Here is a 25,133-nt window from a genome sequence, read left to right as displayed (position 1 = left end):
TGAGCGCACTAACAGGGACCCTGAGCCCAGCCCTCCTCTGCGCCCTCCTGCTTCCTCCAGCAGGGCCTGCAGGGGTCCAAGGCGGAGCCAGCCGTTCCCCACCCCCATCGGACACAGGCACCAACAGCACCAACAGGCACAGAGGGATCCACGAGGTCTTTATTTACAAGCCAGCCGAGGTGAACACACCCATGTAAAAAGAGATTTTATATATATATATACACACACACACACACACACATATACACACATACCCTGCACCTGTAAAGTTCCCCGGAGGTAAATCCACTCTTGGAAGCAGGAGGCTCGCACAGGGGTCGGGCGGGAGGGCTGCAGTGAGACCGCCCGGAGTCAAGGAACCAGGCTGCTCACACGCACCAGGTGCTGGCAGTGGGAAAGGAAATTATGAAAGAAACTGGGAGCCGTCTTAGAGGTCAGAAGTCAGGAGCAGGGGAAAGATCTGGAAACCGACTGAGGGCAGTTACATCATGTGGATATGAGCAATGATGTCTCATCTTTCCACACGTCCTTTTCTGAGGCGCCCGGGGCTGGGACCCTGCCTGCCAGCCCCTGTGGTCACTCCAAGTCCCTCAGAGGGCGGCAATGGCTTTGGCGGCCACCTGACGGCCCAGGGGCAGGCTGAGGTCCGTGATGGCCAGAACCACCTTGGGGCTGGACATGGCTGACACCTTCACCAGTTCCGATACCTGTCAGACAGACAGACAGTTGCTCAGCAAGGTAATGGTGGGTGTGACGTCCAGGAGGAAGGAGCCCTCCCTCCTGGCTGCCGGACCCCAAGCTCTCCTGCGACGTGCTGACCCGCTCTGAGCTGGAGGGTGGGCCAGCGGCCTGGGGGCACAGCACTCACGGTGGTAAAGGGCATGAACTGCAGGATGCTGCCTCGGCCGCCCTGTTCCAGGCAGTCCACGCAGCCCTCCATGAACCACTGCGCAAACTGCGTGTGGGGGCCGGCGGTCCGAGAGCCCAGGATGGAGGAGATGAGCAGGAACAGGTTGGCTGTGAGGAAAGGGTGGCGGGGGGAAGGAGAACTCCATGAGAAGGGTTTGGGAAGAGGTCAGATTCTGGGAGAAGAAAGAAGTGCTAAGGGTGTCCCCCCAAATGGGGACGTCAAAAAGAGAAAGCACAAAGGAAAGTTGGGGGCGAGCCATAGAGGGACGCGACGGGGGCCTGGGGGAGACAGGAGAGCTTGCAATCAGGGGGGACGGAGGGCAGAGGGGAGGAGGGTGGGGAGCGGGGCTGGGAGGCCTCACCCAGGACTCGGTTCAGCGGGTCTCTCATGTTAACCGTGTGAAGCTGGGAGGCTGACAGGTTGCTGCTCATGGACCGGTCCGCTGTGGGGCAAGCGAGGGGCACTGAGCCAACGGCCTCCCACGGGAGCCCTCACCTGTCGGGGGTGGAGGGCCCGGCCGGAGAAGATGCTTGGGTCCAGTCACACGGGCCCCAAATACAGGCTTCCCCACGAGCAGGTAAGAGAGAACTACCATCTGGTCACGCCAGGTGCCAATCTGTGGGCTGCATACGGCTGAAACCGCTAATCCTCACGTCTCCATTTTACAGACAAGGAAGCTGAGGCTAAGATTTGCTAAGTAACTAGCCAAAGGTCATGGCATCTTTCCTCTGTTCAAGTGCACAACTGGTCCCCTAGTCCCTAAAAGACCTCAGAGAAACTTCTAGGCTCGGGAGAAATCTCTGGAAACAGGAAAAATTAAACACCACGGAAGAGCCCTTAGCAGGGAGAGGCGATGACATCTAGGGAAGCAGGTGGAGTTGGGGTGCTCTCCAGGCAGGAAGAGTGGGGAGCAGTCCCAAGTACCAGCCCAGGCCTGCTCCAGGTCTCGGGGCCTGCTTCAGGGGAAGGAAGGTCAGAGCTGTGAGTCAGTGGCACAGCCTGTGACCAAGGCAGTGAACTCACTGCCGTGAGGAGTGAGGCAGGGTCAACTATGCACCCCGGGCTGGGACGGGATCTGGGCAGAAGAGCTTCAGCCCTTAGGGAGTGATCCACAGCAAGCTGTGGTCGCTCGAGGATAGGAAACATAGCATCTGCAGGGGACGGAATGCGGCAGACTCCTACCACAGCCTCTCTGACCAGCCAGCAAGCTGCACAGCGGCTCTCGGGGGTGAGTTCCCGGGAAAGGAAACAGCCCGCCCGGCCCGTCCACACACTCACCGGGACTCGAAAGGATGTTTGCATCTTCCTCATTGGAGCTCAGCAGTCGCATCAACTTCGAGGGCTGCATGTCATCCAAGGGGAAGAGGCTGATGTAATCCTGGGGGGCAGGAGAGCCACTGTTACCCACAGCTGCATCCCCAAATCTTCCAGGACTGGAGCTCAGTTTGGAGTCAAGCCCCCATAGGCCGCAGGCAGCATCTCCAGGGGGTCAGCTTCCCTCGCCTCGCCTCTCCCACTACCCTAGGGAGAGACCCTCCCACACAGTCACCCCTGACACAGTGGCCCAGAGGCAGGGACCGTGCCTGGCTGCCTGTGCCGGGAAGGCGCCTCTCACCAGCAGAGGCTCGGTGAACATCTGCTGAGCACGCACCAGGGCGATGAACGGGGGAAGGGCCCCATCCTACCTCGATGTCTTCGCGCTGTCTCTTCTTTTGGCGGGAGGACGCCTGCCCCTTGTGGGAAGAGTAGGAACTCAGGGCACACCAGACGGCCAGCCTGGCAAAGGGGTCCAGGAAAAGGGGGTAAAATCAAAGAGGCCCCAACGCGGTTTCTGTGCCCATGCTGATCAGGCCCCACCCGACAGGGCTTCCCCACAGCCCAGCTTCCTGGGTGGCCCAGGCAGGGTGCCCCACTCCAGGCTGGGGGGACTTAAGGCTCTCCACAAAATCCTACTTGGCGAGAGCGGTGCCAGGGGGGTCCATGAGGCTGTGCCACTTGGAGGAGTCGGTGAGCAGACCAGGCAGGATGTGGCCCAGCAGGACCAGGGTCACTTGCTGCATGTCCAGACAGAAGATGGAGTACAGCAGCTCCACCGCCCGCAGCGTGTGCTCCTTCCGCGTCTCCTTCAACAGCTCCTGGAAGGACGGGGCAGAGGAGGACCGAGGAGCTGAGGGCCCTCAACGTGGGCAGTGACGTCCTGCAACTCCCTTCAGACCCCAGGAGCTCCCGAGGCGAGGACCGGCCTCTGGAGTCCAAGGAATCTTCTCTGCATTCAGTGGGCCTCGCAGAGAAGCCCGGCCGACTGGGCTGGGGGTTGAGAAGCCAGAGGACCAGACCACGCTTGGTCCCGTCAGGCGTTTTCTCAGCTGTCTCCGGCGGTCTGAGGACGCCTGTTCCCCCCAGCCCACCCCCACCCCCGACCCCAGTACCTTAATCAGGTTGTTGCAGAGCCAGTAGACGCCTCCCATGTGCAGCAGGGTGTCAAAGATGTGGATGGAGCGACTGTCCACCCATCCCTTCTCCAGCACCTTAGCAAATATGTCCGTCAGCACCTCCTTGATGGGTCGCTTGGGGGGCAGCAGGTTCCAGTAGGGCATGGTGTCCATGCCCGTGGACGGGAACTTGATCTGTGTGGCCGTCTGCTGCAGCACGTCCGCACACATGTGCTCCAGGATGGAGCTCATGATCACCACCCTGGTGGGGGAAGGGAGGCGGGAGGGCCTGTGGTTCAGGCAGCAGCAGCTTCAATAGCTGGGGTGGGGGCAGGAACGGGCAGGCCCGACTCTTCCCAGGACTTGGGGTACGGAATTAACCCCATTCTATGCTGAGGGAGGAGACAAGGGGAAGTCGCAAACCCCTAGGAGACCTGACCCCACGAGTCCGGCTCCGGCACCAGCCTATGGGGGGCCGGGGCACTTGCCTCCCCCAGGTCATTCTAGCAATACATTCATTCATACTTTCTCTCACTCTCTCTCTCCAACTTCCTCCATCCCCCAGGCCTGGGCCCTGACAATCCTCTGGCATAAATAAATACAATCACTTCCCTCTAGGCTGAGTGCTTGCGGGGGTTCCCCACCCAGCCTTGGCCTCCTCCCAAAGTAGCTGTTACTTCCAGGACAGGGGCCCAAGGACTGCCCCACAAGACTTTTCCCGGCCGTTGGTAGCTGGGCAAATATAAATGTATATCCAGGAATTTTCTCATGAAGAGTCTTCGACAAGAAATGCAGGCCTGGGCCTGAGCGCGAACCGTTCGGGGAACACTGGGCGGCTCTGGGAAAGTCACTATGACTTTCACGGCCACTATTTCCACCTGCATGGTGGAGCCACAGATTTCCCAGACAGGAGTCAGGGTGCTTTGAATGGATTACGTCACAGAAAACAGTCCATGACTTTTGCGGGGAGGACGCTGAGGGAGGGGAGGAATAAAGAGGAGACGGGATTTTACAGATCCTCCCAACCTCATTTCAGCTCAGTGTTTCCACTTCTCTTAAAAGACATCCTGATGGCTACCTTGTGGGTCATCACTCGTAACTCATTGCTTGGTGCTTGCCCACGTTCACAGCAGCACTATTTACAAAAGCCGAGAAGTGAAAGAAACCCACGTGTCCATCAACCAAGGGATGGATAAGCAAAATGTAGTATATACATACGATCCAGCCTTAAAAAGGAAGGAAATTCTGACACGTGCAATGACATGGTTGAACCTTGGGGACATTACACAAAGTGAGATTTGCCCGCCACAAAAAGACAAACACTACATGACTCCACTTACACGGGGTACCTAAAGAAATCAAATTCATAGAAACAGAAAGTAGGACGGTGGTTGCCAGGGGCTGGGGGAAGGACAGGAAGGGGTGTTGTTTAACGCGTCCAGGTTCAGATTTGCAAGATGAAAAAGTTCTGGATATCTGTTCCACAACAGTGTGAGTATACTTAACATACTACTGAACTGTGCCCTTAAAAATGGTTAAGGTGGCAAACTTTATGTTATGTATTTTTCACCACAGTATTTTAAAAAGCTTATTGGATGGGCAAATGAACCAACACCACTGAACCCAACACAGCTGAAGTCGCTAGGGAGGTCCTCAAGTCCCTGAAAAGCCCAGGCAGGAAAATGGCACAGAAGATAGCTGGGCCTGGAGGGGCAGGGTAGGGAGGGGGTGGACAGACCCAAGGCCTATAAGATCTACAGATGGGCTCACAGTTCCCTAAGAGTGACAGAGCTACGATAACCATTCCATTCTGGCAAGCCAGCTCCCCAGGACTCGAGCCCTCTGAGGGCAGGAATCATAGCCATGTGGGGTCTGTAGCTCTGGCGCACACGCAGCGGGTGCTGGATAATAACACTCCCGGCACGGAGACACACACTAAGCGTTGCTGAGTCAGTGAGTGAAGACGTGATTGAGAACGTGAGTGAGTGAGGAAGAGACTGAGCAGGGGAGCGGCATGTCTGGGAAGGTAAGAGAAGAGGAAGAGAGTGGTTTCCGGAGGCGCTGGCTCTCAGGACAGACCTGCAGAGTTCCAGAAGGGAGGGGATGGGCCGCTGACCTCTCGTTGTAGAACTGCAGGGTGTTCTCGCTGTACAGCGGCCCTGCCAGCTGGCGGATCATCTGCAGCGACTTCTCACGCTCATCCAGCCCCAGCATCCGCACGTGGGCCACAAGCCAGGCCACAGCACACACTGCCAGGCTGCACACCTTCCCCTTGATGTTATCGGTGATTTTCTGGGGGGGGGTGGGGGGGGGGAGGGTGACGGGTCCACCCTCTCCCCTTCCCTGGCCACCACCCGCCCCGGCCTCCGTGGGCAGTTCAGCGCGGCAGTGGGACCCAGGGCCATGTTCCACACCTCTTTTCACCACAGGTCTGATTTTCCCCAAGTTCCCTGCGGGGGACAGAGCAGCTAACACTATGTCTACGAGAAAGATCAAGAGCCACACACAGGCTCCTGGATTAGGGGCCTTTTCGTTCTTACGAAATCCTACAAGCTATCGAAGACTGCCTCTGTGTCTCAGGGAAGAGAGAAGGCCGCTGGAAAGGTGGGGCTACCTGGATGGACTCAAAGGCCAGCACCCCATTCTCCCAGGCATTGAGGATTTCCAAGATGGCCGCCGAAATGTTGAGACAGGCTTCATGCCACTTCATCTGCCTACAAGAGGGTGGGAATGGGAGAAGAATCACCACTGGGGGGCGTGGGATGGGCTGAGGGAGAGGGTCTGGGCCCCACCCGTACTACCACCCTTGGAGTGGGCGCCCAGGCCACTGACACCAGCTTTATCTCCGAGGAATTGTTGAGCAGCGCCACCAGGGACTCCACTTTGGTGGAGTCGGGCCGGAAGCAGGGGTGGTCAGGGTTCAGGATTTTTCCCTCCTCGGGCATGCAGGTCTGCATCCAGGTCTCAAAGAAGAACACCTCTCCTCCCGTGTTTGACTCGGACAGGATCACCTGAGAAAGGAGGGGGTGGGGAGGTGCAGCACCCTGCACCTCTCTTCCTGCCCAGTGGCTTCCCCGCTCCCAGCCTGAAGAACTGGGGACAAATTCGTCTGAGGGGGCAAGACAGGGGGCTATGCTGCCACCTAGTGGTGGGTGTGGAACTGAAGGATTCAGGACATGACAAGGGGGCATCTATTGACTTGGGGTGGGGGCATCTGATTTCTGCAGCCAGGAGAACTAACTGGCTTGGGACGTTGACGGGGGTGGGGTAGGGGTGCGAGGTGGGGAGAGTCATTGGCTGTTACCTTCCCCTTTGTCCCAAGTGCCCCAATCCTGACTGCTCCCCGTCACACTCACCTCTGAGCCATAGGTCTGGGCCACGTGGCACAGCATGAGAAAGGAGATGTCAAAGAGCAAGGCTCGAACTGAGGCCGCCTTGGCTGTGAAGGATGAAAAGGCTGACCCCCAGCCTAGGGCAGGGGCCCAAAGGCCTTGTCTGGGTCGGGAGGGGCTCAGGATCTGCCGCAAGGAAGCTCAGGGACCGAGTGGCTCCTTCAAAGCTCTGAGGCTCAGAACCCTTTTCTTGAGTCTCAGTTGGAACATCATCCCTTCCTTGGAACCAAAGACTCCTGAACCCTCCTTTCCCCCAACACCTGACCAAATCGTAACGGGGCATGGAGAGAGACAAAGGGTGGTTTGGGGAAGAATGCTTTTCCCAGCATGACCCTCTTTCAAGGCTCCCCAAAAGCTTCAGTCGGTCATCCCTAGGGGAGAACACAGCCTCCCCAGGATGAGCAAAAGTGTCCTCCTCCCTCCCCTGTTCTCTCCCTCCACACCCCTCCTTCAGCACCACTGGGCCCGGGGGTGTGTGGAGCTGACTTACTGCTTTCTTCACTGCGGTGTGTCGTGAATTCATTCAAACTGCAGAAGGAATGGAGACAGGTTGCATCAACCAGGGCAAGGGCTGGGCAGCGGCTGGGGTCAGGGGCTCTGCCCACTCAGAGAGGCGGCCACTAGAGTCTGAATTATGGGTTCAACTTAAAAGGAACACCATTGCTACAGAAACAAGAACTCTTTCTATTTTTAAAAGATTTCCAAGGCCTAGAGAATGGCTCGCTGAATGGAAGAACATTCTACACATCAAATTCCAGGTCAATCCAAAAAGTCAGCAGAATTTGAGAGTCCCTTATTAATAAGTGGGTATGAACACCATCCCCCCACACCTGCTGTCCAACACCTCGTCACCTTGCCAAACACCTGCACTCCATCCTCAGCTGAAGGGAAAACAGCACTTCAGGTCCAGAGAACGGGCCCTTCCCCCAGGTCTCCAGCTGGGACGCTCTGCCTTGGCATCTCTGGGGAGACTCAGACCCCAGTGCCTCGCCCTTATTCTGCCACCTCCTCCTTTGTTTTTTGCTTTCTTTCTTTTTAATATTTATTTATTTATATTTGGCTGTGCCGGGTCTTAGTCGCGGCACACGGGATCTTCACTGCAGCATGTGGGATCTTTCAGTTGCGGCATGTGAACTTAGTTGTGGCATGTGAACTCTTAGTTGCAGCATGTGGGATCTAGTTCCCTGACAAAGGATCAAACCCGGGCCCCCTGCATTGGGAGCACAGAGTCTTAGCCACTGGGCCACCAGGGAAGTCCCCACCTCCTCCTTCACACATGCCTCCCAGACCCTGGTCAGGGGCTCAGGCTTCCTTACTTGATGAATTTCCGGGCAAAGGACTTAAGCTTCCCAGTGGCCGCAGCAGCAGCCAGCAGCAAGTCCAGGCTCTTCCCAGACAGCATGTGGCCCAGGACCCCCAGCAGCCCCTCCGGGGACTTGGAGTGGTCTGCATCCATTGTCTGGGGACAAGACAGGAAACCAAGTCCTGAAGAACACTGAAGACCCCCCCAGATACAGCCTAGCCACAGTTTCTCTCTCTGCATGTCTCCATTAAACGGGATACCAGGACCTGCCATTTAATCGACATCTGACTCCAACCTGGAAATCCGTTCCTTAAATTCTTTGCTCTCCGATCCATTCCTCTCCACTAAACTGGGACGATGGCGCTGGAGTCAGGATGGGCGAGGTCTCTGCTATGCGATTCAGCGCTGTTTCCACACCCACCACAGCGCCTGGCTGACCAGTGAAGCTCAACAAACACTTGTTTCCAGGGGCGCTTCCCTCACCTTCCCCCTTTCTCTACTTCCAAAGTAACCAGAAGAGAGAGAGGTCCGTGGCCTATTTACTTATCTGGAAGAAGAGGGAAACTGGAAAGAGGGAAGGTATGCCCCTGGTGGCAAGGGAACAGCGCACTCACTTTGAGGATGTTGGTGACGGTGGGCTCCGCGCGGAGGATCAGCCCGGGGTTGGGCTGGATGTTGGCATTTTCATCTGATTTCAGCTGGGGTGCGTGCTCCCGGTCTGCTTTGCTGTGGCCACAAGAGAAGGTAAGGGAACAGAGATGAATTCCTGACACGCTCCTTAGTCCAGGCCCAGGAGCAGAGGCACAGAGAAGGCACGAAGCACATAACCACCACGGGCTCGGGTGATGCCTATGAAAGTGCGTCCAGTATCGCAACTGCTTCAAATCGTCTCTAGTCATTACATCTGTTTTGAAAGTTCATTTAAGACTGAAGGAAGTCTTACAATTTCTACTTGGATCACAAAGGAGGGCAAGAGTTAAAGCCCTAACAGTGCAAAACCCTGGTCTGCAGAAATCAGTGTCTCCTGTCCCTGGTAACCCTAGGTGTGGTTCCCATCACCCACACTCAAACCCTCGACAGGAGGGAAAAGGCACCCAGCAGCCCAGTCTGGACATGAAGTGGGTGGTCAAGGGGCCCTTGGGCCAGCCCGGGAGTTCATACTTACCGCTTGGCCATGAGGTTGTTCGTACTGGCTTCAGACAGAAGCCCCTGCTTGCTACATTCTTGGAGTAGGAAATTTGTACAGTCACAGCTGTGAGGGAAAAAGATGATGGGGGGCCTAGGCATACTGCAGGGATTATGGAGGGCGAGCCGTGAGGCCCTGCCCAACATCCTCCCTCCTTTAGGGTGAAGAACATTTAGAGTGCCTGCGGGGAGGCAGAGGGGCTTGGGCACTCAGCAACCACGAGGCTGCTGCCTCCTGCCCCTGCCGAGAGGAGGAACACGGAGCCGGTCCCCAGTGCTGATCTGGCACAAAGAGCAGGGGAAGAGCCGGAACTCCTTCCAGTACAGCGAGGTGAGCAGGGGACCTCATACTTGCAGCGCTGGTCGGCTTTGTCCAGCAAGGGTGTGAGCTTCAGCAGGAACTCAAAAGCAGAACTGACATCCTCGGTAAAGTCCTGCAAAGAGACAGAAACTGCTATCTGGCTTCCAGGTCCTCCGCCCACCCGTGGCCCGTGATGCAGGCTCACAATGACACCCTGCTGGGTACAGCAGCCTACAGGTCGGCCGTGCCCACTGCTGGCTTCCAGCGACTGGACGGGGACAGCATGGGGCATCACTGCTCCCTGCCATCTCGGCCCTGGTCATCCCGGCACCCTCGCCTCCGGAGCAGCCTGGCTGCCTTCTGTGCGTGGATGCCCGCGGATGCTCGGGGGATACCCCCGCTTCCAGCCCTCCCCAGCACAAGAACGCACTACCGCCCAGGTAGGGCCAAGTGACCCTTCCCTTGCCCTTGTTTCTCCAGAGCTGTAACAAGGATTCACCTGTTCCCATGCCAACTCCCCATCTCATTTCTTTAACTTACCTTGTCCCCATGGGAGTATTTCTTCAACTTCACCAAAACCTGTGGAATCTACAGGGTGAGGCAGGGGGAAAAACAGGAAGCTCAATTTCTTCTCTCTTTCACCCAGAACAAAAGGCATCCCTTCCGCCCCCTGCTCTGGGTTGAGACAGGAACACTCCTGCCCTGGAAGTGAAAGCGCTCAAAGAGCCAAATGCAAAAGCTGACGTCTAGCCAAGCGCCCACTAGCCCTCAGCCCACAGGGCCCAGGAACCCCGGACTTCCATGGCTCAACAAGGAAATGCTCTAAGTGAAAGTGGGCTCCTGGAGCTGCCCCGTGCCAACATGGCTGATGACCAAGCTCCCAGCACCTGCGGGCCAAGACATGGCAGAGGCCTGCCAAGCAGGCTGAACAGCCCTGGGACCTTCAGGGAAAATCAGGGCAACTTGTGCTGGGGGACCTGGCAAGCTGAGCATGAAGTCAGCGGGGAGAAATGCGGGGCAAAGGTCCAGGGTGTCTCCGCTCTTCCTGAGAACCATTCTGAGACTGGCTCTCCATGGCTCCCACGTCCCAGGTACCTTGAGGAAAGTGAAAGCTGTCCACTTGAGCTCCCCCGTGCCCTCAGGAGACTCGATGAGGCCCACGAAGCAGGCTTTCCAGATCTCCAGGACAAAGAGCGGGGTGGGGATATGCTGTGGGAGACCCAAGGGAGAGCATAAGAGGGCGCCCACCCCTCTCCCGTCTCCTGACCCCCGGGGGTCAGTGGGTCACAGGAGGGCAGCACAGGCACCTCCCCGACTCTTGTGCAAGAACCAGGGACAGCAGGTGACGTGGCAGAACCATTCCACCTGACAGAACCATGCACGTTCCACCACGAATTAGGAGAAACCCTATTTCTCCCTTGAAAGACCAGAAGAATCCTCCCTCCCGCCCCCGCACAGCCGGCCCGCCCCGGGGACAGAGAAGCAGCCCTGGCCTCCCACCTGCATGCGTTTCACCATCATCAGCTGCTCCACCAGGGGCTGTGTCTCGCCGGTCAGGTTCATGGTGCCCTCAAGCAGGACCACCGCGTGGACTGTGGGGAAGCCAGTCTTGTGCAGCTGCTCAGAGTGCACGGACAGCATGGTGGGGATGCTGAGGGCACACAGAGGGGACAGTGTGCGGGCAGTAAGGGAGAGTCAGGGAGGAGGTGAGAGCAGAGGGGTCAGGGCCAGAGGCCACACCTTCCCCCCATACCCGGGCCTTTCCTCTCTCCCTTCACCGGATCCCCCTGCGGGCAGGTACCTCGTAATGAGCGTGCCACACTGCTCAGCCTGGCTCCGGAGCTGGGGGCTGCTGAGATTGGCCAGGATCTCCCCAAGCTTCAAGAGACAATGCTCGATGGCAGTCCAGGAGGCTGGCAGAGAAAAGAGAATGCAGAGAGTCATGGGGAGCAGAGGGGAGAGAGAGACTGGCCCCAAACTCCTTGACTCGGCACCCCCTGGGCCCGCAAGAACCACGCAGGGAGGCTTCCCCCGAGGATGGCATGGAAGCTAGGGGCCTGAGGGCGGCATGCACTGTTTCCAGAAGGGGGGTGAGCACCAATGATGAAGCCACTAGAAACAATCCCCAGAAGCCCGATTCCTTAGGGGTCGCCCACAGCTGACTTCAGAAACTAGGTACGGCAGAAGACAGGCAGTGACAGAGAGAGGCCCAGGGGGCTTGCAGTCCAGTGGCCAGAACAGGGAGGTGACCACAAATCATTTCGAGTGGGCCAGCTTTGCAAGCGGCCACCGCTCTCCACCGCAGTCAAGCTGGATTCCTAAACAGCCTTCTGTGTTCACCTGCTCCCTGTCTGGGCCTTTGCTCTCGCTGTTCTCCCCTCTGAAAAGGCCCTCCTACTCACCTTCTCCCCTCACACTCTCACTACCCTGCGAGTCTATGTTCAAGCCCCAGCTCCTTTAACAACTTACCCAACTGGTCCAACCCACTGACCTCTTACTCCTAAATGCCTGAACTCATGGTCTATACCACATAGTTTGGCACTTATAAGTCACTTATCCTAGTTACACTTCCAGAGGGTCAAATGATGAATAATGGCACCAACTAGCCCATTAACCTCCATGTAGCATAGGGGAAAAAAAACAAAAAGATAAGACCTGAGATCCAATAAAATTAAGTTAAAAGTTCATTCACTTTTCAGCCAATAAACATTTGTCAAGCGCTCAAAATAGACAAACTGTCAACATAGCCCACTTTTACATAGTGATCATCTTCCTGGACTTTTCATAGCCAATAGCCATATTTTGAGAAGTAATGAATATACCAGTCCTGTAACAAGTTCTTCAACCAGGTCCTAGAGACCTGGGGGTAACCCACCCCAGCATTCTCGTTACTGGAGAACAAGCGATCCTTACGTGGCCCCGAGCCTCATTAGCAAGACCGTGGCCTTCAGGTCCCACGTCCAGAAATACCCATCTTCCCTCCCACCAGGTGATCTGTCTGATCCCGGGCTCTGGAGGGTTCCAACGTTTAATATCTGCACTTGAGTAGAGAGGCGTATGGCTCAACAGGCCTGGCAGCAGGCAGGCACTGCATTTAAAGGGATGTTTTAGGCAGTACTCAAACACAAAAGTTATTTGCTTTCAGATGAGTAACATGGAGACAAACACAGCGATGGATGGCGTGCTTGTCTTGACCTCTCGTTTTTTCCATGTATATTAGGTACTAGCCTTGCTCCCCACTAGCACGTACACTTGTTGAGGGCAGGGACCCTGCCACATGCCCCTTCGGTAGCCCCCCGCCCCCAACCCCAGCACCTGGCACAGTGCTGGGCATACAATAATGCTCAGTAAATACCTGTTGGTTGATTGGCTCGGGTGCCACCCTGCCCAAGTCCCTGGGATGTATGCAATGCTTATGGGGAGAAAAAAAAGGAAGTGGGATGATTTCAGATCCTCCTGGAAAAAAGTGGGATGGCATCCTGCCTCTCCCCTCTCAATTAAAGAACCGGCTATGGAGCAGTGACGGGTGGGGCTCGGGGAACCAGGGGACATACAGGCCTCCTCTAGTTTGGCGATGTGGAGCAGGGCCCGGTTCTTGGTGCTGCTGAGGGTCTTCTCCAGGCGCTGCAGGCACATGGCAAGCTGCTTCTCACCAGCCGCTGGGGTGCCGGCCTCCAGCCCCTCCCGGAGCCGCTCTGCAGAGGCTGCAGTGCAACGCAGCAGCCAGTGGAGGGCACTGAGAAGGGCCCGGCACAGCCCGATGCACTCCTCTGCTTTGCCGTGACAGCTACCGGGAAAGGATGCAAAATCTGTCTTTGATCCAAAGGCTGAAATCCGACCCACACCCATGTTCCCCAGGGTGCCTGGCACTCCCTTACTAGGGAAGAAAGTTGGGAAGCTTGCAAAGTCCTGGGGAAGACTGCCCTGTTGGCTTTCACTGGATAAGATTTCAAATGAGTTACTCCAAATAGAGAAGAGGCACTTTAGTCCGAAGGCAGTAAGTAGAAAAAGACGTGGATGGGTGGGTGCAGACGAGCAGGTGGGAAGAAGTGTGGGAACCAACAGAGGTGGTCTGAGCCTATATGCCGGGAGCTTCTCCTTTACACTAAGATAATGCTGGAAGGTGGTGAGCTCCTCATCCCTGCCATTACCTCAGTCGGTCACAAAACATGTCCATGATATCCAGCAAAGCCTGGACACACAGGTCCCGGGAAAAGTCATCGAACTGTGGAGAGAACAGTGGCGATGCGACGGGGTGTCCCAGTCACCCCCCAGTCTCAAACATGAGGCAGCTGGCGCATTCAGGAGTCCTGCTCATCTTTCCTCCAACCCCAGGTTTCAGACTCGGCAGCCTTTCAACATTGGAAATCGGCTCCTAATTGCCGGTGCCCACTTCCGAGGATCCCCCTCCCTCTAATGGGAGGCAGCCATGCCAGCCAGAGGCATGCTGTGCCACCTGCCCAGCCACAGAGGCCACTCTATCAGAGCAGTCAAGGAGGTGGGGCCCCATCTGTCACTATCATATCTCTGTCCCCCCATCCCCCATCTAGCTTGTAAGTATCTATGGTCATACCTTACTGATAGCTGTGAGGACGGAGGAGTAGGACACCATCTGGAGGGAAAGAAGAAAGATAAAGTTCAGAAAACTGGTGTCTGAGAGGAACAACACAGTTGAGAGGAACAAAACACAGACACTTAAAGTTGCTCCTAAAATCTCAACCCCTTCAAGAGGCCTTCCACAAGCCCAGAGGCAGTAACACCAGGCACTGTGCCCATCCCTGCTTCCATCAAACTCACTATGATTGACAGCACCAGCATAAACCCACTAAGAAGATGATTTGGGAGTATTCAAAAGCGCCATGTTTCATGTTCACCTGCCACACACTGTCCACCGTATAGTACAAGGTTCGACTGCCGGTGGGCAGAAGAATGGACACGAGTGAGGTCAGTTACTCTACTCCTGCAACTCCTACCAAGGGTGATCTTATCTGGACAAGAACTGGAGACATACGAACTGCTCTTGCAATGAACAGGTAGTAACTCCACTTTGAAGTAGGAAGTGAATTTCAATACATACTCGTTCTCTAGGATACCTCCAGGACACCACCCAAAGCTGAAATCCTTTCTCGGTGCTCCAAGTAATCCCCTTAGACCCATCATTACACAGTGGGTACCTGCTGCCCCCACCAAACTAGGAGCTCCTTGAAGACCAGGGTGCTTAGGGAGGGTGGGAGGGAGACGCAAGAGGGAGGAGATACGGGGATATATGTGTACATATAGCTGATTCACTTTGTTATACAGCAGAAACTAACACAACGTTGTAAAGCAATTATACTCCAATAAAGATGTTAAAAAAAAAAAGACAAGGGTGATTTTACTCAGTGACCACCATCAACTTGTTGATGTTTGTAGAATGAATAAGTAAAACACACCTTTAGATCAATATTTCTCAAAGTAGCTTCCAAAGCTGCACTGTCCAATAGGGAAGCCACTAGCCACATATGGCTGCTTATGTTTAAATTAAAGTTAAATAACATTAAAAATTCAGTTCCTTAGTCGTAGTAACCACATTTCACGTGCTCAACAGCCACATGGGGCTAGTGGCTGCTGTACTGGACAGCGCAGATACAGAACATTTTTATCACTGTAGAAAGTTCTATTGGGTGATGCTGTTCCAAAGGGTCCTCAAGATGTTAAAAACTTTTACACATGCACACATACACAGAGCTTCTGTGTGATACGAATTTGAGAAACCCTGAAATAAACATATACAGAGAGCTTTTCTTAAGGGTTCTTTTAGTAAAGAGCTTTCTTTACTGTAGGACTGCTCTTACCCATAATAATATACTTGTATACAATGAGACTCTCTAAGATCACTGGAGATGAAGCAAGCAATATTTTTCCAATTTACTTGACCAAGGAATCTCATTTAACTAGTACCTGCAAAACACATTTCGCAAAATGCCATCTGAACAGCAAGATCCCTGAGAACAGAAATAGTGTTAAATTTATATGTTTCCCTAGAACCTAGTCTGGGGCCTACCACATAGTAGGACTGCTTTGGTTTGATGAATTCTAGTAACTAGCATTCTGAAAAAAATTTTACCATAACACAAATTTCTATTAGTAAAACCTATTATCACCATTATAAGATTGGAGATGTAGTTCAAAAGAAATAATCTGTCCTGAATGAAATCAAACCTAACAGAGAGCTTTTAAGTTGTCATATTTTTAAAAAATAATTATAGCGGGCTTCCCTGGTGGCACAGTGGTTGAGAGTCCACCTGCCGATGCAGGGGACACGGGTTCGTGCCCCAGTCCGGGAAGATCCCACATGCCGCAGAGCGGCTGGGCCCGTGAGCCATGGCCGCTGAGCCTGCGCATCCGGAGCCTGTGCTCCGCAACGGGAGAGGCCACAACAGTGAGAGGCCCGCGTACTGCAAAAAAAAAAAATAAAAATAATAGCATGCTGATCAAATATGAATAATACTATAGAAAATAGTTACAACTCTATACTCAAAATCAGTGGCAAAATATACCAAAATAAAAAGCAGAATACAATGCCAGAAACTGTCAGGATAACCACCTGCCTCATAGGTTGTCTTCACTAAAGGAAAAGAAATTTCCAAAGATTTAAGAAGAAAGCTAGGGCTTCCCTGGTGGCGCAGTGGTTAAGAATCCGCCTGTCAATGCAGGGGACATGGGTTCGAGCCCTGGTCTGGGAAGATCCCACATGCCGCGGAGCAACTAAGCCCATGCACCACAACAACTGAGCCTACGCTCTAGAGCCTGCGAGCCACAACTACTGAAGCCCGCGAGCCGCAACTACTGAAGCCTGTGCACCTAGAGCCCGTGCTCCGCGGCAAGAGAAGCCCGTGCACCGCAAGGAAGAGTAGCCCCCGCTCGCCGCAACTAGAGAAAGCCCGCGCGCAGCAACGAAGACCGGATGCAGCCAAAAATAATAAATAATTTTTTTAAAAAAAAGAAGAAAGCTAAGTCACTCTCAATGACTCAGTATGGCAAATTTTACATGCTTGGCAATGCCTTCCATGTATAATTTCTCCCTCACATGAACAGGCTGCTCTCTGTTCAGACATTTTTTAACCAGTATTCTTGGATAAAGAGGAGCAAAACACACAGAGGACTTAAATACACAATTAGTGTTTAGTGCCACTCTCAGTGGGTCATGCTGTGAAGCACTAGCTGGTGTCTGACAGGGACCAGAAAGTTGGGAGCCTGCCTGGCAGGATGACCATAGCATTCCAGGCGAGTGTTTGTTTATTAATAACTGATGTCCCCATAGCAAGAGCTTGGAAGTGAACTGAACCTTGTTGGATACCAACCTGAAGGGGGAGCTGGATGTTTCCACTAGAAACTGACCCCAAACTACCACAAGAGAAAGTCCCAATTCTGTATGTTCTAAGGGATGTTGTTAGTTACTATGAATTTATTGTCTCCAAATTCAGAATTGTGTTCAGTGAATTTCTAACAGTATCGATAAAGCCCTCTACTCTAAAGACCTAAAAATACTTTCCACGTGGTGAACTGTTTTTCACAGCAGGACTTATAACTTATCTCAGTCCTACTATATCTATCAACGTAGAAGCTCTGAACTACCACCAGCCCCCGAGGCTGGAGCCCACTGATGCAGCCCAGTGCACCCCTGGCCAGCCCAGGGAGACCCTGCAGCTGCTCTCTAATCCCCCCTCCCTTCTTCATATTCTATGCCTTCAGCTACTCCTAAGGGCCCTCTACACGCACAGCACTGGACCAAAGAGCCTCCTGACTCCGAAGCAAGAATGAATTACTAATTTTGATAGCACTCTACAAGTCATGGAGGTCTTGCACATATATTTATTTCTCACTCACTGGTACTTCAGCCTCTTCCTCTCTCTTGCCTTTGCCACCAGTTTACACATCTCAAGATTCTTCTCTTTTTAAAAGAAACTCCCGCAGACGCTATACTTCCAATTAACCACCATGCTCTCTTCACAGTCATAGGAGTTCTCTACACTCTACCTCCCCACCTTCCATTCACAATGCGACCCACTCCAATCATTTGTCCTTCCCACCACATGAAATCTCTCATTAAGCTCATCAACAAACTTGTTAAACCCCATGGATACTTCTCAGTTCTGATCTCGCTGACCTCTCAGCAGCATCTCACACCAGGAAACACCTCCTCATCCTTCGGTCCTCTCCTCCGTGGGCTTTTCTTTTTTTTTGGCCACGCCTTGAGGCATGCTGAATCTTAGTTCCCCAACCAGGGATCGAACCCCCGGCCCCTGCATTGGAAGCATGGAGTCTTAACCACTGGACCGCCAGGGAAGTCCCCCCTGGGTTTTTCTTGATACCACACTCCCTTGTTTTCCTTCTCCCCTCACTGGCCCCTTCTTTTCAGACTCCTATGAGGAATTCTTTTCCTATGTGCGTTCCTTAAATGTGACTGGTTCCTTAGAAACATGGTTTGGGTCACTTCTTTGCTCCCTCTGCATGCTCTCTCTGGGTAAATCTCATCCATGCCCATAGCTTCAATTACCACCTGCGGCTGACAACTCCTAAACCGTAGCTCCAGCCCTGACCTCTCCTCCTGAGTCCCAGACATCGATGTTCTACTGCCTACTGAGTGTCTTCTCTTTGACAGCCCACACAGGCGCTTTCCATGAAACAAGGCCAGAATCAAACAAGGCATCTCCACCCCTCATCTGCAATGCTAACAACAGTCCTGCTCTTCTCCCACCATCTCCTTACGATCCCATCAGCCATCCGGATGTCCAAACCAGACACCTAGACACTGGCCTTGACTTCTTCCTCTCCCTCACACCTTTCATCCAGCTAATCACCAAGTCCTCGCAAGGCCACTTCCTAATTTGTTCTTGAATTCACCTTTTTTTTTTCTGCTGCCACTTCTCAAGTTTATGCTAGTATCATCTCTTACCTGAATCACTGCAACAGCCGACATCAGGGGCAAGAAAACAACAGTTCGCAAGCCGAATCCGGCTCATCACCTTTTTTGTAAATAAAGCTGCATCAGGACACAGCCATGTCCACTTACTTCTGTATCGCCTACATGTTATAGGGCTGCTAACAGAGACCATACAGCCTGCTAAGCTGAAAGCATGTACTATCTGGTCCTTTACAGAAAAATTGTCTCCCTGCTTTCTGTCTTACCTCCCTCCAACTCATTCTTCAAACTGCAATCAGAGTGATCTTTCTAAAATTGATCCACAAATCCCCCAAATCCACAAAGTCAAGGAAACCCCAATCAAAATGCAAAAGGCCTTTTTAAGGAACTTAAGTCTAAAATCTGTCTGGAAAAGAAAATGCCTGAAAATAGCCAAGAAAATTTTTGAAAACTAAAACAACTAAGGGAACACTTCCCTAACAACATATCAAACATACTATAAAGGTATAGTAATTAAAACAGTAAAGTACTGGTACAAGAAAAGACAAATATGTCAATGAAATATACTAGAATGTCAAGAAATAGACCCTAGTCTATAAGAGAATTTAAGATATGACAAAGAATGGCCTATTCAATAAAGGCAGTTGAGCCAATTGTCCATCTATTTGGAAAAATAAATAAATTTGGATCTCTTCCTCACACCAGAATAAGTTTTAAACGGATTAAACAAAGTGAAGTGTTGGCAGAAATTAAAGACTATATTCTGATCCTTGGAGCAGGGAAGCCCTTATGCAAGACAAAAGCCATATAGAGGAAAAGATAGTTAAACCTGACAACAAATACATATTTAAAATTCTTGGGAGGGACCTCCCTGGTGGTCCAATGGTCAAGAATCCGCCTTCCGATGCAGGGGACGCAGGTTCAATCCCTGGTTGGGGAACTAAGATCCCAAATACCACGGGGCAACTAAGGCCGTGCGCTCTAGAGCCCGTGAGCCTGAACTAGAGAGAAGTCCACGCCCACAACGAAGATCCTGTGTGCTGCAACTAAGACCCGATGCAGCCAAATAAATAAATATTTTAAAAATTAATAATAAAATAAAATTCTGGGGAATTCCCTGGTAGTCCAGTGGTTAGGACTCCACGCTTTCACTGCCGAGGGCCTGGGTCCAATGCCCGGTTGGGGAACTAAGATCCTGCAAGGCACACTGTGTAGCCAAAACAAATAGAATTCTGCTAAAAAAATAAGATGATAAAGTAAAAAAGTGACAGAAAATTTAAAACATAAAAATCAGACAATGATTACAAGACAGAACATACTAAAAGACTGAAAAATCAGTAAGAATTCTTGGAGTGATGAAAATGTTCTAAATGACTGTGGTGATGGTTGCACAATTCTAGATACACTAAAAACCAGTGAATTGTACACCTTAAGTGGGTAAACTGTACGGTATGTGATTTATATCTCAAATAAAGCTGTTATTAAAACATTTAAGAAAACAAACTAATGACAGAAAAATGGGCAAATGATATTCATAAGTAATTCACACAATATACACAGAGAGCCAATAAACATGAAAAAATATGCTCAATATCACAATCATGGAAATACATCTTATAACATGGTGTCATTTTTTGCCTCTCTAGAAAACAATCTTAAAAGATTCAACCTTGGCAAAGGTGTGGGGAAATACTATCAAGCACTATGGGGCAGGTGTAAACTGATACAATCCTTTTTTTGAGGGCAGTCTGCAGGATCTACTATAATTTAGTATGTGTGCACTCTTCAAATCAGCAATTCCATTTCTAGGTATCTATCCTAGGGAAACAGTCCCAGATATGCAGAGGCAAGTACAAGAATGTTCAGTAAAACATTGACTGTAACAGTAAAGAATTTAAAACAACTTAAATTATACTACATATGGAACACTAGGCAGCAGTAAAAAAGAAAAAGGTAGGGACTTCCCTGGTGGCACAGGGGTTAAGAATCTGCCTGCCAATGCAGGGGACATGGGTTTGATCCCTGGTCCAGGAAGATTCCACATGCCACAGAGCAACTAAGCCCATGTGCCACAACTACTGAGCCTGTGCTCTAGAGCCCGTGTACCACAACTACTGAAGCCTGTGCACCTAGAGCCCGTGCTCCACAACGAGAAGCCACCACAGTTGAGAAGCCCGTGCACCGCAACGAAGAGTAGCCCCACTCGCCACAACTAGAGAAAGCCCGCACACAGCAATGAAGACCCAACGCAGCCAAAACTAAATAAATAAAAAATAAATAAATTTATTAAAAAAAAAGAACAAGGTAGATGAATATGTGCCAACACAGAAAGCAGACTTGATGCCAAGAGGAAAAAGGAAGCATAAGAGCCATGAGCCAGCTGAGGAATACTACTCAGCTATTTTTTTTTTTTAAGATTTATTATTTATTTATTTATATTTATTTTTGGCTGCGTCGGGTCTTAGTTGCGGCACACGGGATCCTTGTTGAGGCATGCAAGATCTTTTGTTGCGGGTGTGCGTGCTTCTCTCTAGTTGCGGCGTGCAGGTTTTCTCTTTGGTTGTGGCGCACAGGCTCCAGGGCGCGTGGGCTCTGTAGTAGTTGTGGCATGCAGGTTCCAGAGAGCGTGGACTCTGTAGTTTGCGGCACACAGGCTCTCTAGTTGAGGCATGCGAGCTCAGTAGTTGTGGCATGCGGGCTTAGTTGCCCTGCAGCTTGTGGGATCTTAGTTCCCTGACCAGGGATCAAACCCGTGTCCCCTGCATTGGAAGGTGGATTCTTTACTGCTGGACCACCAGGGAAGTCCCTACTCAGCAATTTAAAAAAAGAATGAAGGGCTTCCCTGGTGGCGCAGTGGTTAAGAATCCGCCTACCAATGCAGGGGACACGGGTTTGAGCCCTGGTCTGGGAAGATCCCACATGCCACGGAGCAACTAAGCCTGTGTGCCACAACTACTGAGCCTGTGCTCTAGAGCCTGCAAGCCACAACTACTGAGCCCACGTGCCACAACTACTGAAGCCCGTGCACCCAGAGCCCATGCTCCACAACAAGAGAGGCCACCACACCACAACCAAGAGTAGTTCCCACTCGCCCCAACTAAAGAAAGCCCACGTGCAGCAACGAAGACCCAACACAGCCAAAAATAAATTAATTAATTAATTAATTAAAAAAAAAAGAATGAACTACTGACATACACAACAACATAAAGCTCAGCAACATTTATGTTAAATAAAAAAAGACAGCATTAAGAGTTTATACTATATGAGTCCATTTCTATGAAATCCAAATATAGGCAATAGTAATCTATGGTGATAGAAAACACTTAGTGGACTAGAGAAGGAAAGATGGACTAGAAAAGGGTACAAGGATACTTTCTGGGAGAATGGAAACATTCTGTATCTTATTTTGGAAGTTAGTGACATGGGTATACACAATTACTAAAACTCAATGAATTAATCTTAAGAGTTGTACGTTAAATAGTATATATATGTATATATATATATACACATATATATATATATATATATATATATATATATATATATAAATCCTATCACACTATTCCTCCACTTAAAACCCTTTAAATGATTATTCGTCACCCTAAGATAAAGTCCAAACTCCTTAGCATCACCCACAGGTCACTTATGACCTAACCTCTGTCTTTCTCTCTAAACCATTCTCCTCCTTGAAGTGCTAACCCAGCAGTTATCAAAATATGGTCCAGGAGCCCCTGGGGATCTGTGAGGTCAAAACCGTTCTTAAAATACTAAGATGTCATTTGCCTTATTTACTCTTTTTTTTTTTTTAAAGCAATGGGATGCTTTGTGTGTGTGTGTTTATAAAAATTTATTTATGTATTTATTTATTTTTGGCTGTGTTGGGTCTTTGTAGCTGTGTTCAGGCTTTCTTTAGTTGCAGCGAGTGGGGGTTACTCTTCATTGAGGTGTGCGGGCTTCTCATTGCGGTGGCTTCTCTTGTTGCGGAGCACGGGCTCTAGGCGCGCGAGCTTCAGTAGTTGTGGCACACAGGCTCAGCAGTTGTGGCTCGCGGGCTCTAGGGCACAGGCTCAGTAGTTGTGGCTCACGGGCTTCGTTGCTCCATGGCATGTGGGATCTTCCTGGACCAGGGCTTGAAGCCGTGTCCTCTGCACTGGCAGGTGGATTCTTAACCACTGTACCACCAGGGAAGCCCCCGTTTTTTACTCTTATTCTCTCACAATTGTACAGTGGAATGTCCCAGAGGCTCCATGACATGTGATGACACTATGTAATTAAATGTGTCAACAATTAGAATATCTATATAACTTAGTAATGGATATTTACCAAATGACCAATTCACAATTTATAAAATCAGGCATGGGTAAAAGATCTATTCAAAGCGCAAGAGAGAGACCAATGGATTTTAATGTAACAGAGTATTAAAAGTTCATTGATGTGATTTCACATCACCTATTGAACTTTAGTGTAATGTCAAAGAATATCTACAATTATCTGAAAGGCGTATTAAAATGTTCTTCCCTTTTCAAACTAAATACCTGATGTGTGAGGCCATGTTTCCTTCATATACTTCAGCTGAAACAGCCTACTGCAACAACTGAATGCAGAAGCAGCTATGAGAATTCAGCTGTATTCTATTAAGTCAAAGTTAAAGAGATTTGCAAAAATGTAAAACAATGCCACCTTCCTCACTAATTTTGTTTGTTTGTTTTGTAAAATATGGTTATTTTTCATTAAAATTTTACTTATATTAATATATAATGGGTTTACTTTTTATTATTTTTAAATACATAGTTTTTACATTTCTCAGCTTTCATTTTTAAAGTAGTAAATATGAATAGATATAATACATCTAAACAAAAGCTCTGTAAGAGACTCAATTTTTAAGAATACAAAATGTCCTGAGACCAAAACTGCTACTCTAGCCATACCACATTATTTTCAGTTCCTAAACATCATGTGATGTTTGTCTCCCAGCCGTTGCATATGCTTTTCTCTCTGCTTTGTACACACTCATCAATCTGCCTGGCTAACTCCCACTCAACACTCACATCTTGGTTTAAACATCACTTCCTACCTGGTTGCTCAGACTGGAGTAGGTATCCCTCCTATGTACTCCCATAGTACTCTGTCCGAGCCTACATCATAGTCCCATCCTGTGACTGACTGCTTATTTACAAGACTGTATTACCCACTATATTCCTTGAGTGCTTGGATTAGACCTTGTTCACAGCTAAATCCCCAGAGCCTATGGCACCGTCTGGCACATACAAGCACCTGTGAATATTTACTGATAGAATAAGTTAATGTAATATTCATCATAACCAATGAAGCATTATTATTTTCACAAGAAAACAGGCTCAGAGAAATGATGTGTTCAAACAAATTCACCTAGAAAGTATGAGCTGACAACTGTATTTCAAGTCTTTTACCTTCAAACCCTCCTTCTCTGGCATAGGTAGAAGAGTTTACCTGGGAACTAATGGCATACTTCAGGTAGGACAGGATGAGAGGATTGGGGGAAGGTCCAATCATGGCCTGCTCCAGTAGTGCTTCTGCAAGGGGAATAACAAAGGAAGACTGAGTGGTTACAACAATTCTGGGTTTAGCCCTCCCATCCTTCCTTCCTACTTCACTTGAGACCTGCTAGGTTGAGAATGTCCCAGGTGGCTCCTTTGGGAAAGAATTTCTTCATGTTGATTGCCCACTGGTAGTCACTCCATCGCTCCTTCCAAGCTTGCAGAATGGCTTGCTTCAGGTTCACCACCTTCATGATTTTACTCTGAGGAGGCGGGGCCAGTGGCGGTCAGCCTTGAGGTGGGAGAAGTCGAGCTAGAGAAGGGGCTAGGGGATTCTGAGGAAAAGAACGGCGGGCGGGGGGAAGGGGTGTAGCACAAAGTTGAATGGAATGGAGAAGATACAGGAAGATTAAAGGGAGGCAGAACTAGAATGAGGAAAAGGAGAAAGGGGCAAAGTAGGGATCCTGTCAGGTTTTTCCCTCCTGAATCAACTTTCTCTAAACTGGAGCACTAAGAAGAGGGTGTCAAACGGGCTTAATACGAAGAATAAATGGGTACCAAGGGGTTAAGCCAGTTCCGGTTGCCTAAATACGCCCTTAGCTCTGGCTGCGTCCCTCAACCACTACCACCCCAAATCCAGATTCCCCCCACCCCCCCGCATTCCCTCCACCTTCCCCAACCCTAAAACTATAATTCCCTCTTTCCTTTTCATCCACCACCTCCCCAAATTGAAGCCTACCGGATAATCCAGTCCTAGATCCTAGGTACCGCCATTTTGGCACTTATCAAAGAGCTAATTTTCTATTGGCTGGGAGTAACAAACATGAACCAGTAGGAATGCAGCAAGAGACCGCTCGTGCCACGATGTCTTCTGGGAGTTGTAGTTCCTTGGACTCCGCTAGCGAGGACGCTAAGCGAGGAACCCAAGAGACGAAGCTGGTCAGCTCGCATTGTTTCTCTCCTTTAGGAAAAGACTACTAGGAGCTGAGGCATCCCAAAGACTCGGGGGGCTTAGGGAGAAAGGCTCTCGAAAGGTCTCCCGCTTATCAGGCATCGTCCAGTGATGTCACTATCGCCCGAGCATTTAAATCACTTTCCGACACCCTTCCATTACCCGTAGTTAGTAGGCACACCAAAGGTGTGGCATACGTTCAGCAATAGGTTTTCTCTTTCCTGGCCTCCTTTTGTT

General features: G+C 50.7%; 1 protein-coding gene and 1 non-coding gene across 4 annotated transcripts; both read right to left on the bottom strand.

Annotated features, from left to right (window-relative positions):
* Positions 1-142: 142 nt before the first annotated feature.
* MED24 (mediator complex subunit 24) lies at positions 143-24,730 on the bottom strand. 3 transcript variants are annotated; one of them, XM_065897724.1, is made up of 26 exons: positions 24,684-24,730; positions 24,069-24,279; positions 23,898-23,980; positions 14,097-14,135; positions 13,675-13,748; positions 13,078-13,310; positions 11,325-11,436; positions 11,024-11,174; positions 10,619-10,732; positions 10,064-10,111; positions 9,574-9,656; positions 9,203-9,289; positions 8,652-8,763; positions 8,051-8,193; positions 7,225-7,262; positions 6,699-6,781; positions 6,175-6,353; positions 5,957-6,056; positions 5,459-5,634; positions 3,340-3,604; positions 2,864-3,045; positions 2,596-2,686; positions 2,189-2,288; positions 1,272-1,352; positions 869-1,017; positions 143-707 (listed from the first exon to the last, which is right to left on the bottom strand). In XM_065897724.1, the coding sequence occupies exons 2-26, from the start codon at positions 24,196-24,198 to the stop codon at positions 591-593; spliced, it is 2,970 nt and encodes a 989-aa protein (XP_065753796.1). In that variant the 5' UTR covers positions 24,199-24,279; positions 24,684-24,730; the 3' UTR covers positions 143-590. The 3 variants fall into 3 exon arrangements, with proteins under 3 accessions (XP_065753796.1, XP_065753795.1, XP_065753797.1); XM_065897723.1 differs by lacking the exon at positions 24,684-24,730 and adding an exon at positions 12,879-12,935 and having other exon boundaries at positions 24,069-24,198; XM_065897725.1 differs by lacking the exons at positions 14,097-14,135; positions 24,684-24,730 and having other exon boundaries at positions 24,069-24,198.
* On the bottom strand, positions 6,860-6,963 carry LOC136139609 (small nucleolar RNA SNORD124). Its single transcript, XR_010657128.1, has one exon. It is a non-coding gene; the product is annotated as a small nucleolar RNA SNORD124 (small nucleolar RNA).
* Positions 24,731-25,133: the final 403 nt, after the last annotated feature.

This window comes from Phocoena phocoena, chromosome 19 (assembly GCF_963924675.1).
Source record: "Phocoena phocoena chromosome 19, mPhoPho1.1, whole genome shotgun sequence".
Taxonomy (NCBI): Eukaryota; Metazoa; Chordata; class Mammalia; order Artiodactyla; family Phocoenidae; genus Phocoena; species Phocoena phocoena.
The sequence above is the reverse complement of the archived record's forward strand: the minus strand, read 5'-3'. Positions and strand labels throughout refer to the sequence as shown.

What these genes read in the sequence shown, in the direction of transcription:
- MED24 (XM_065897723.1), bottom strand. Translation starts at nt 24,198, where the DNA reads ATGAAGGTGGTGAACCTGAAGCAAGCCATTCTGCAAGCTTGGAAGGAG. An exon ending in AGTATGCCATTAGTTCCCAG is followed by an intron (nt 14,136 to 23,897) that starts GTAAACTCTTCT and finishes CTTTCCCTCCAG; the next exon opens with ATGGTGTCCTACTCCTCCGT. An exon ending in CCGAGCCAATCAACCAACAG is followed by an intron (nt 11,437 to 12,878) that starts GTATTTACTGAG and finishes TTTCTCTGCCAG; the next exon opens with CCTCCTGGACTGCCATCGAG.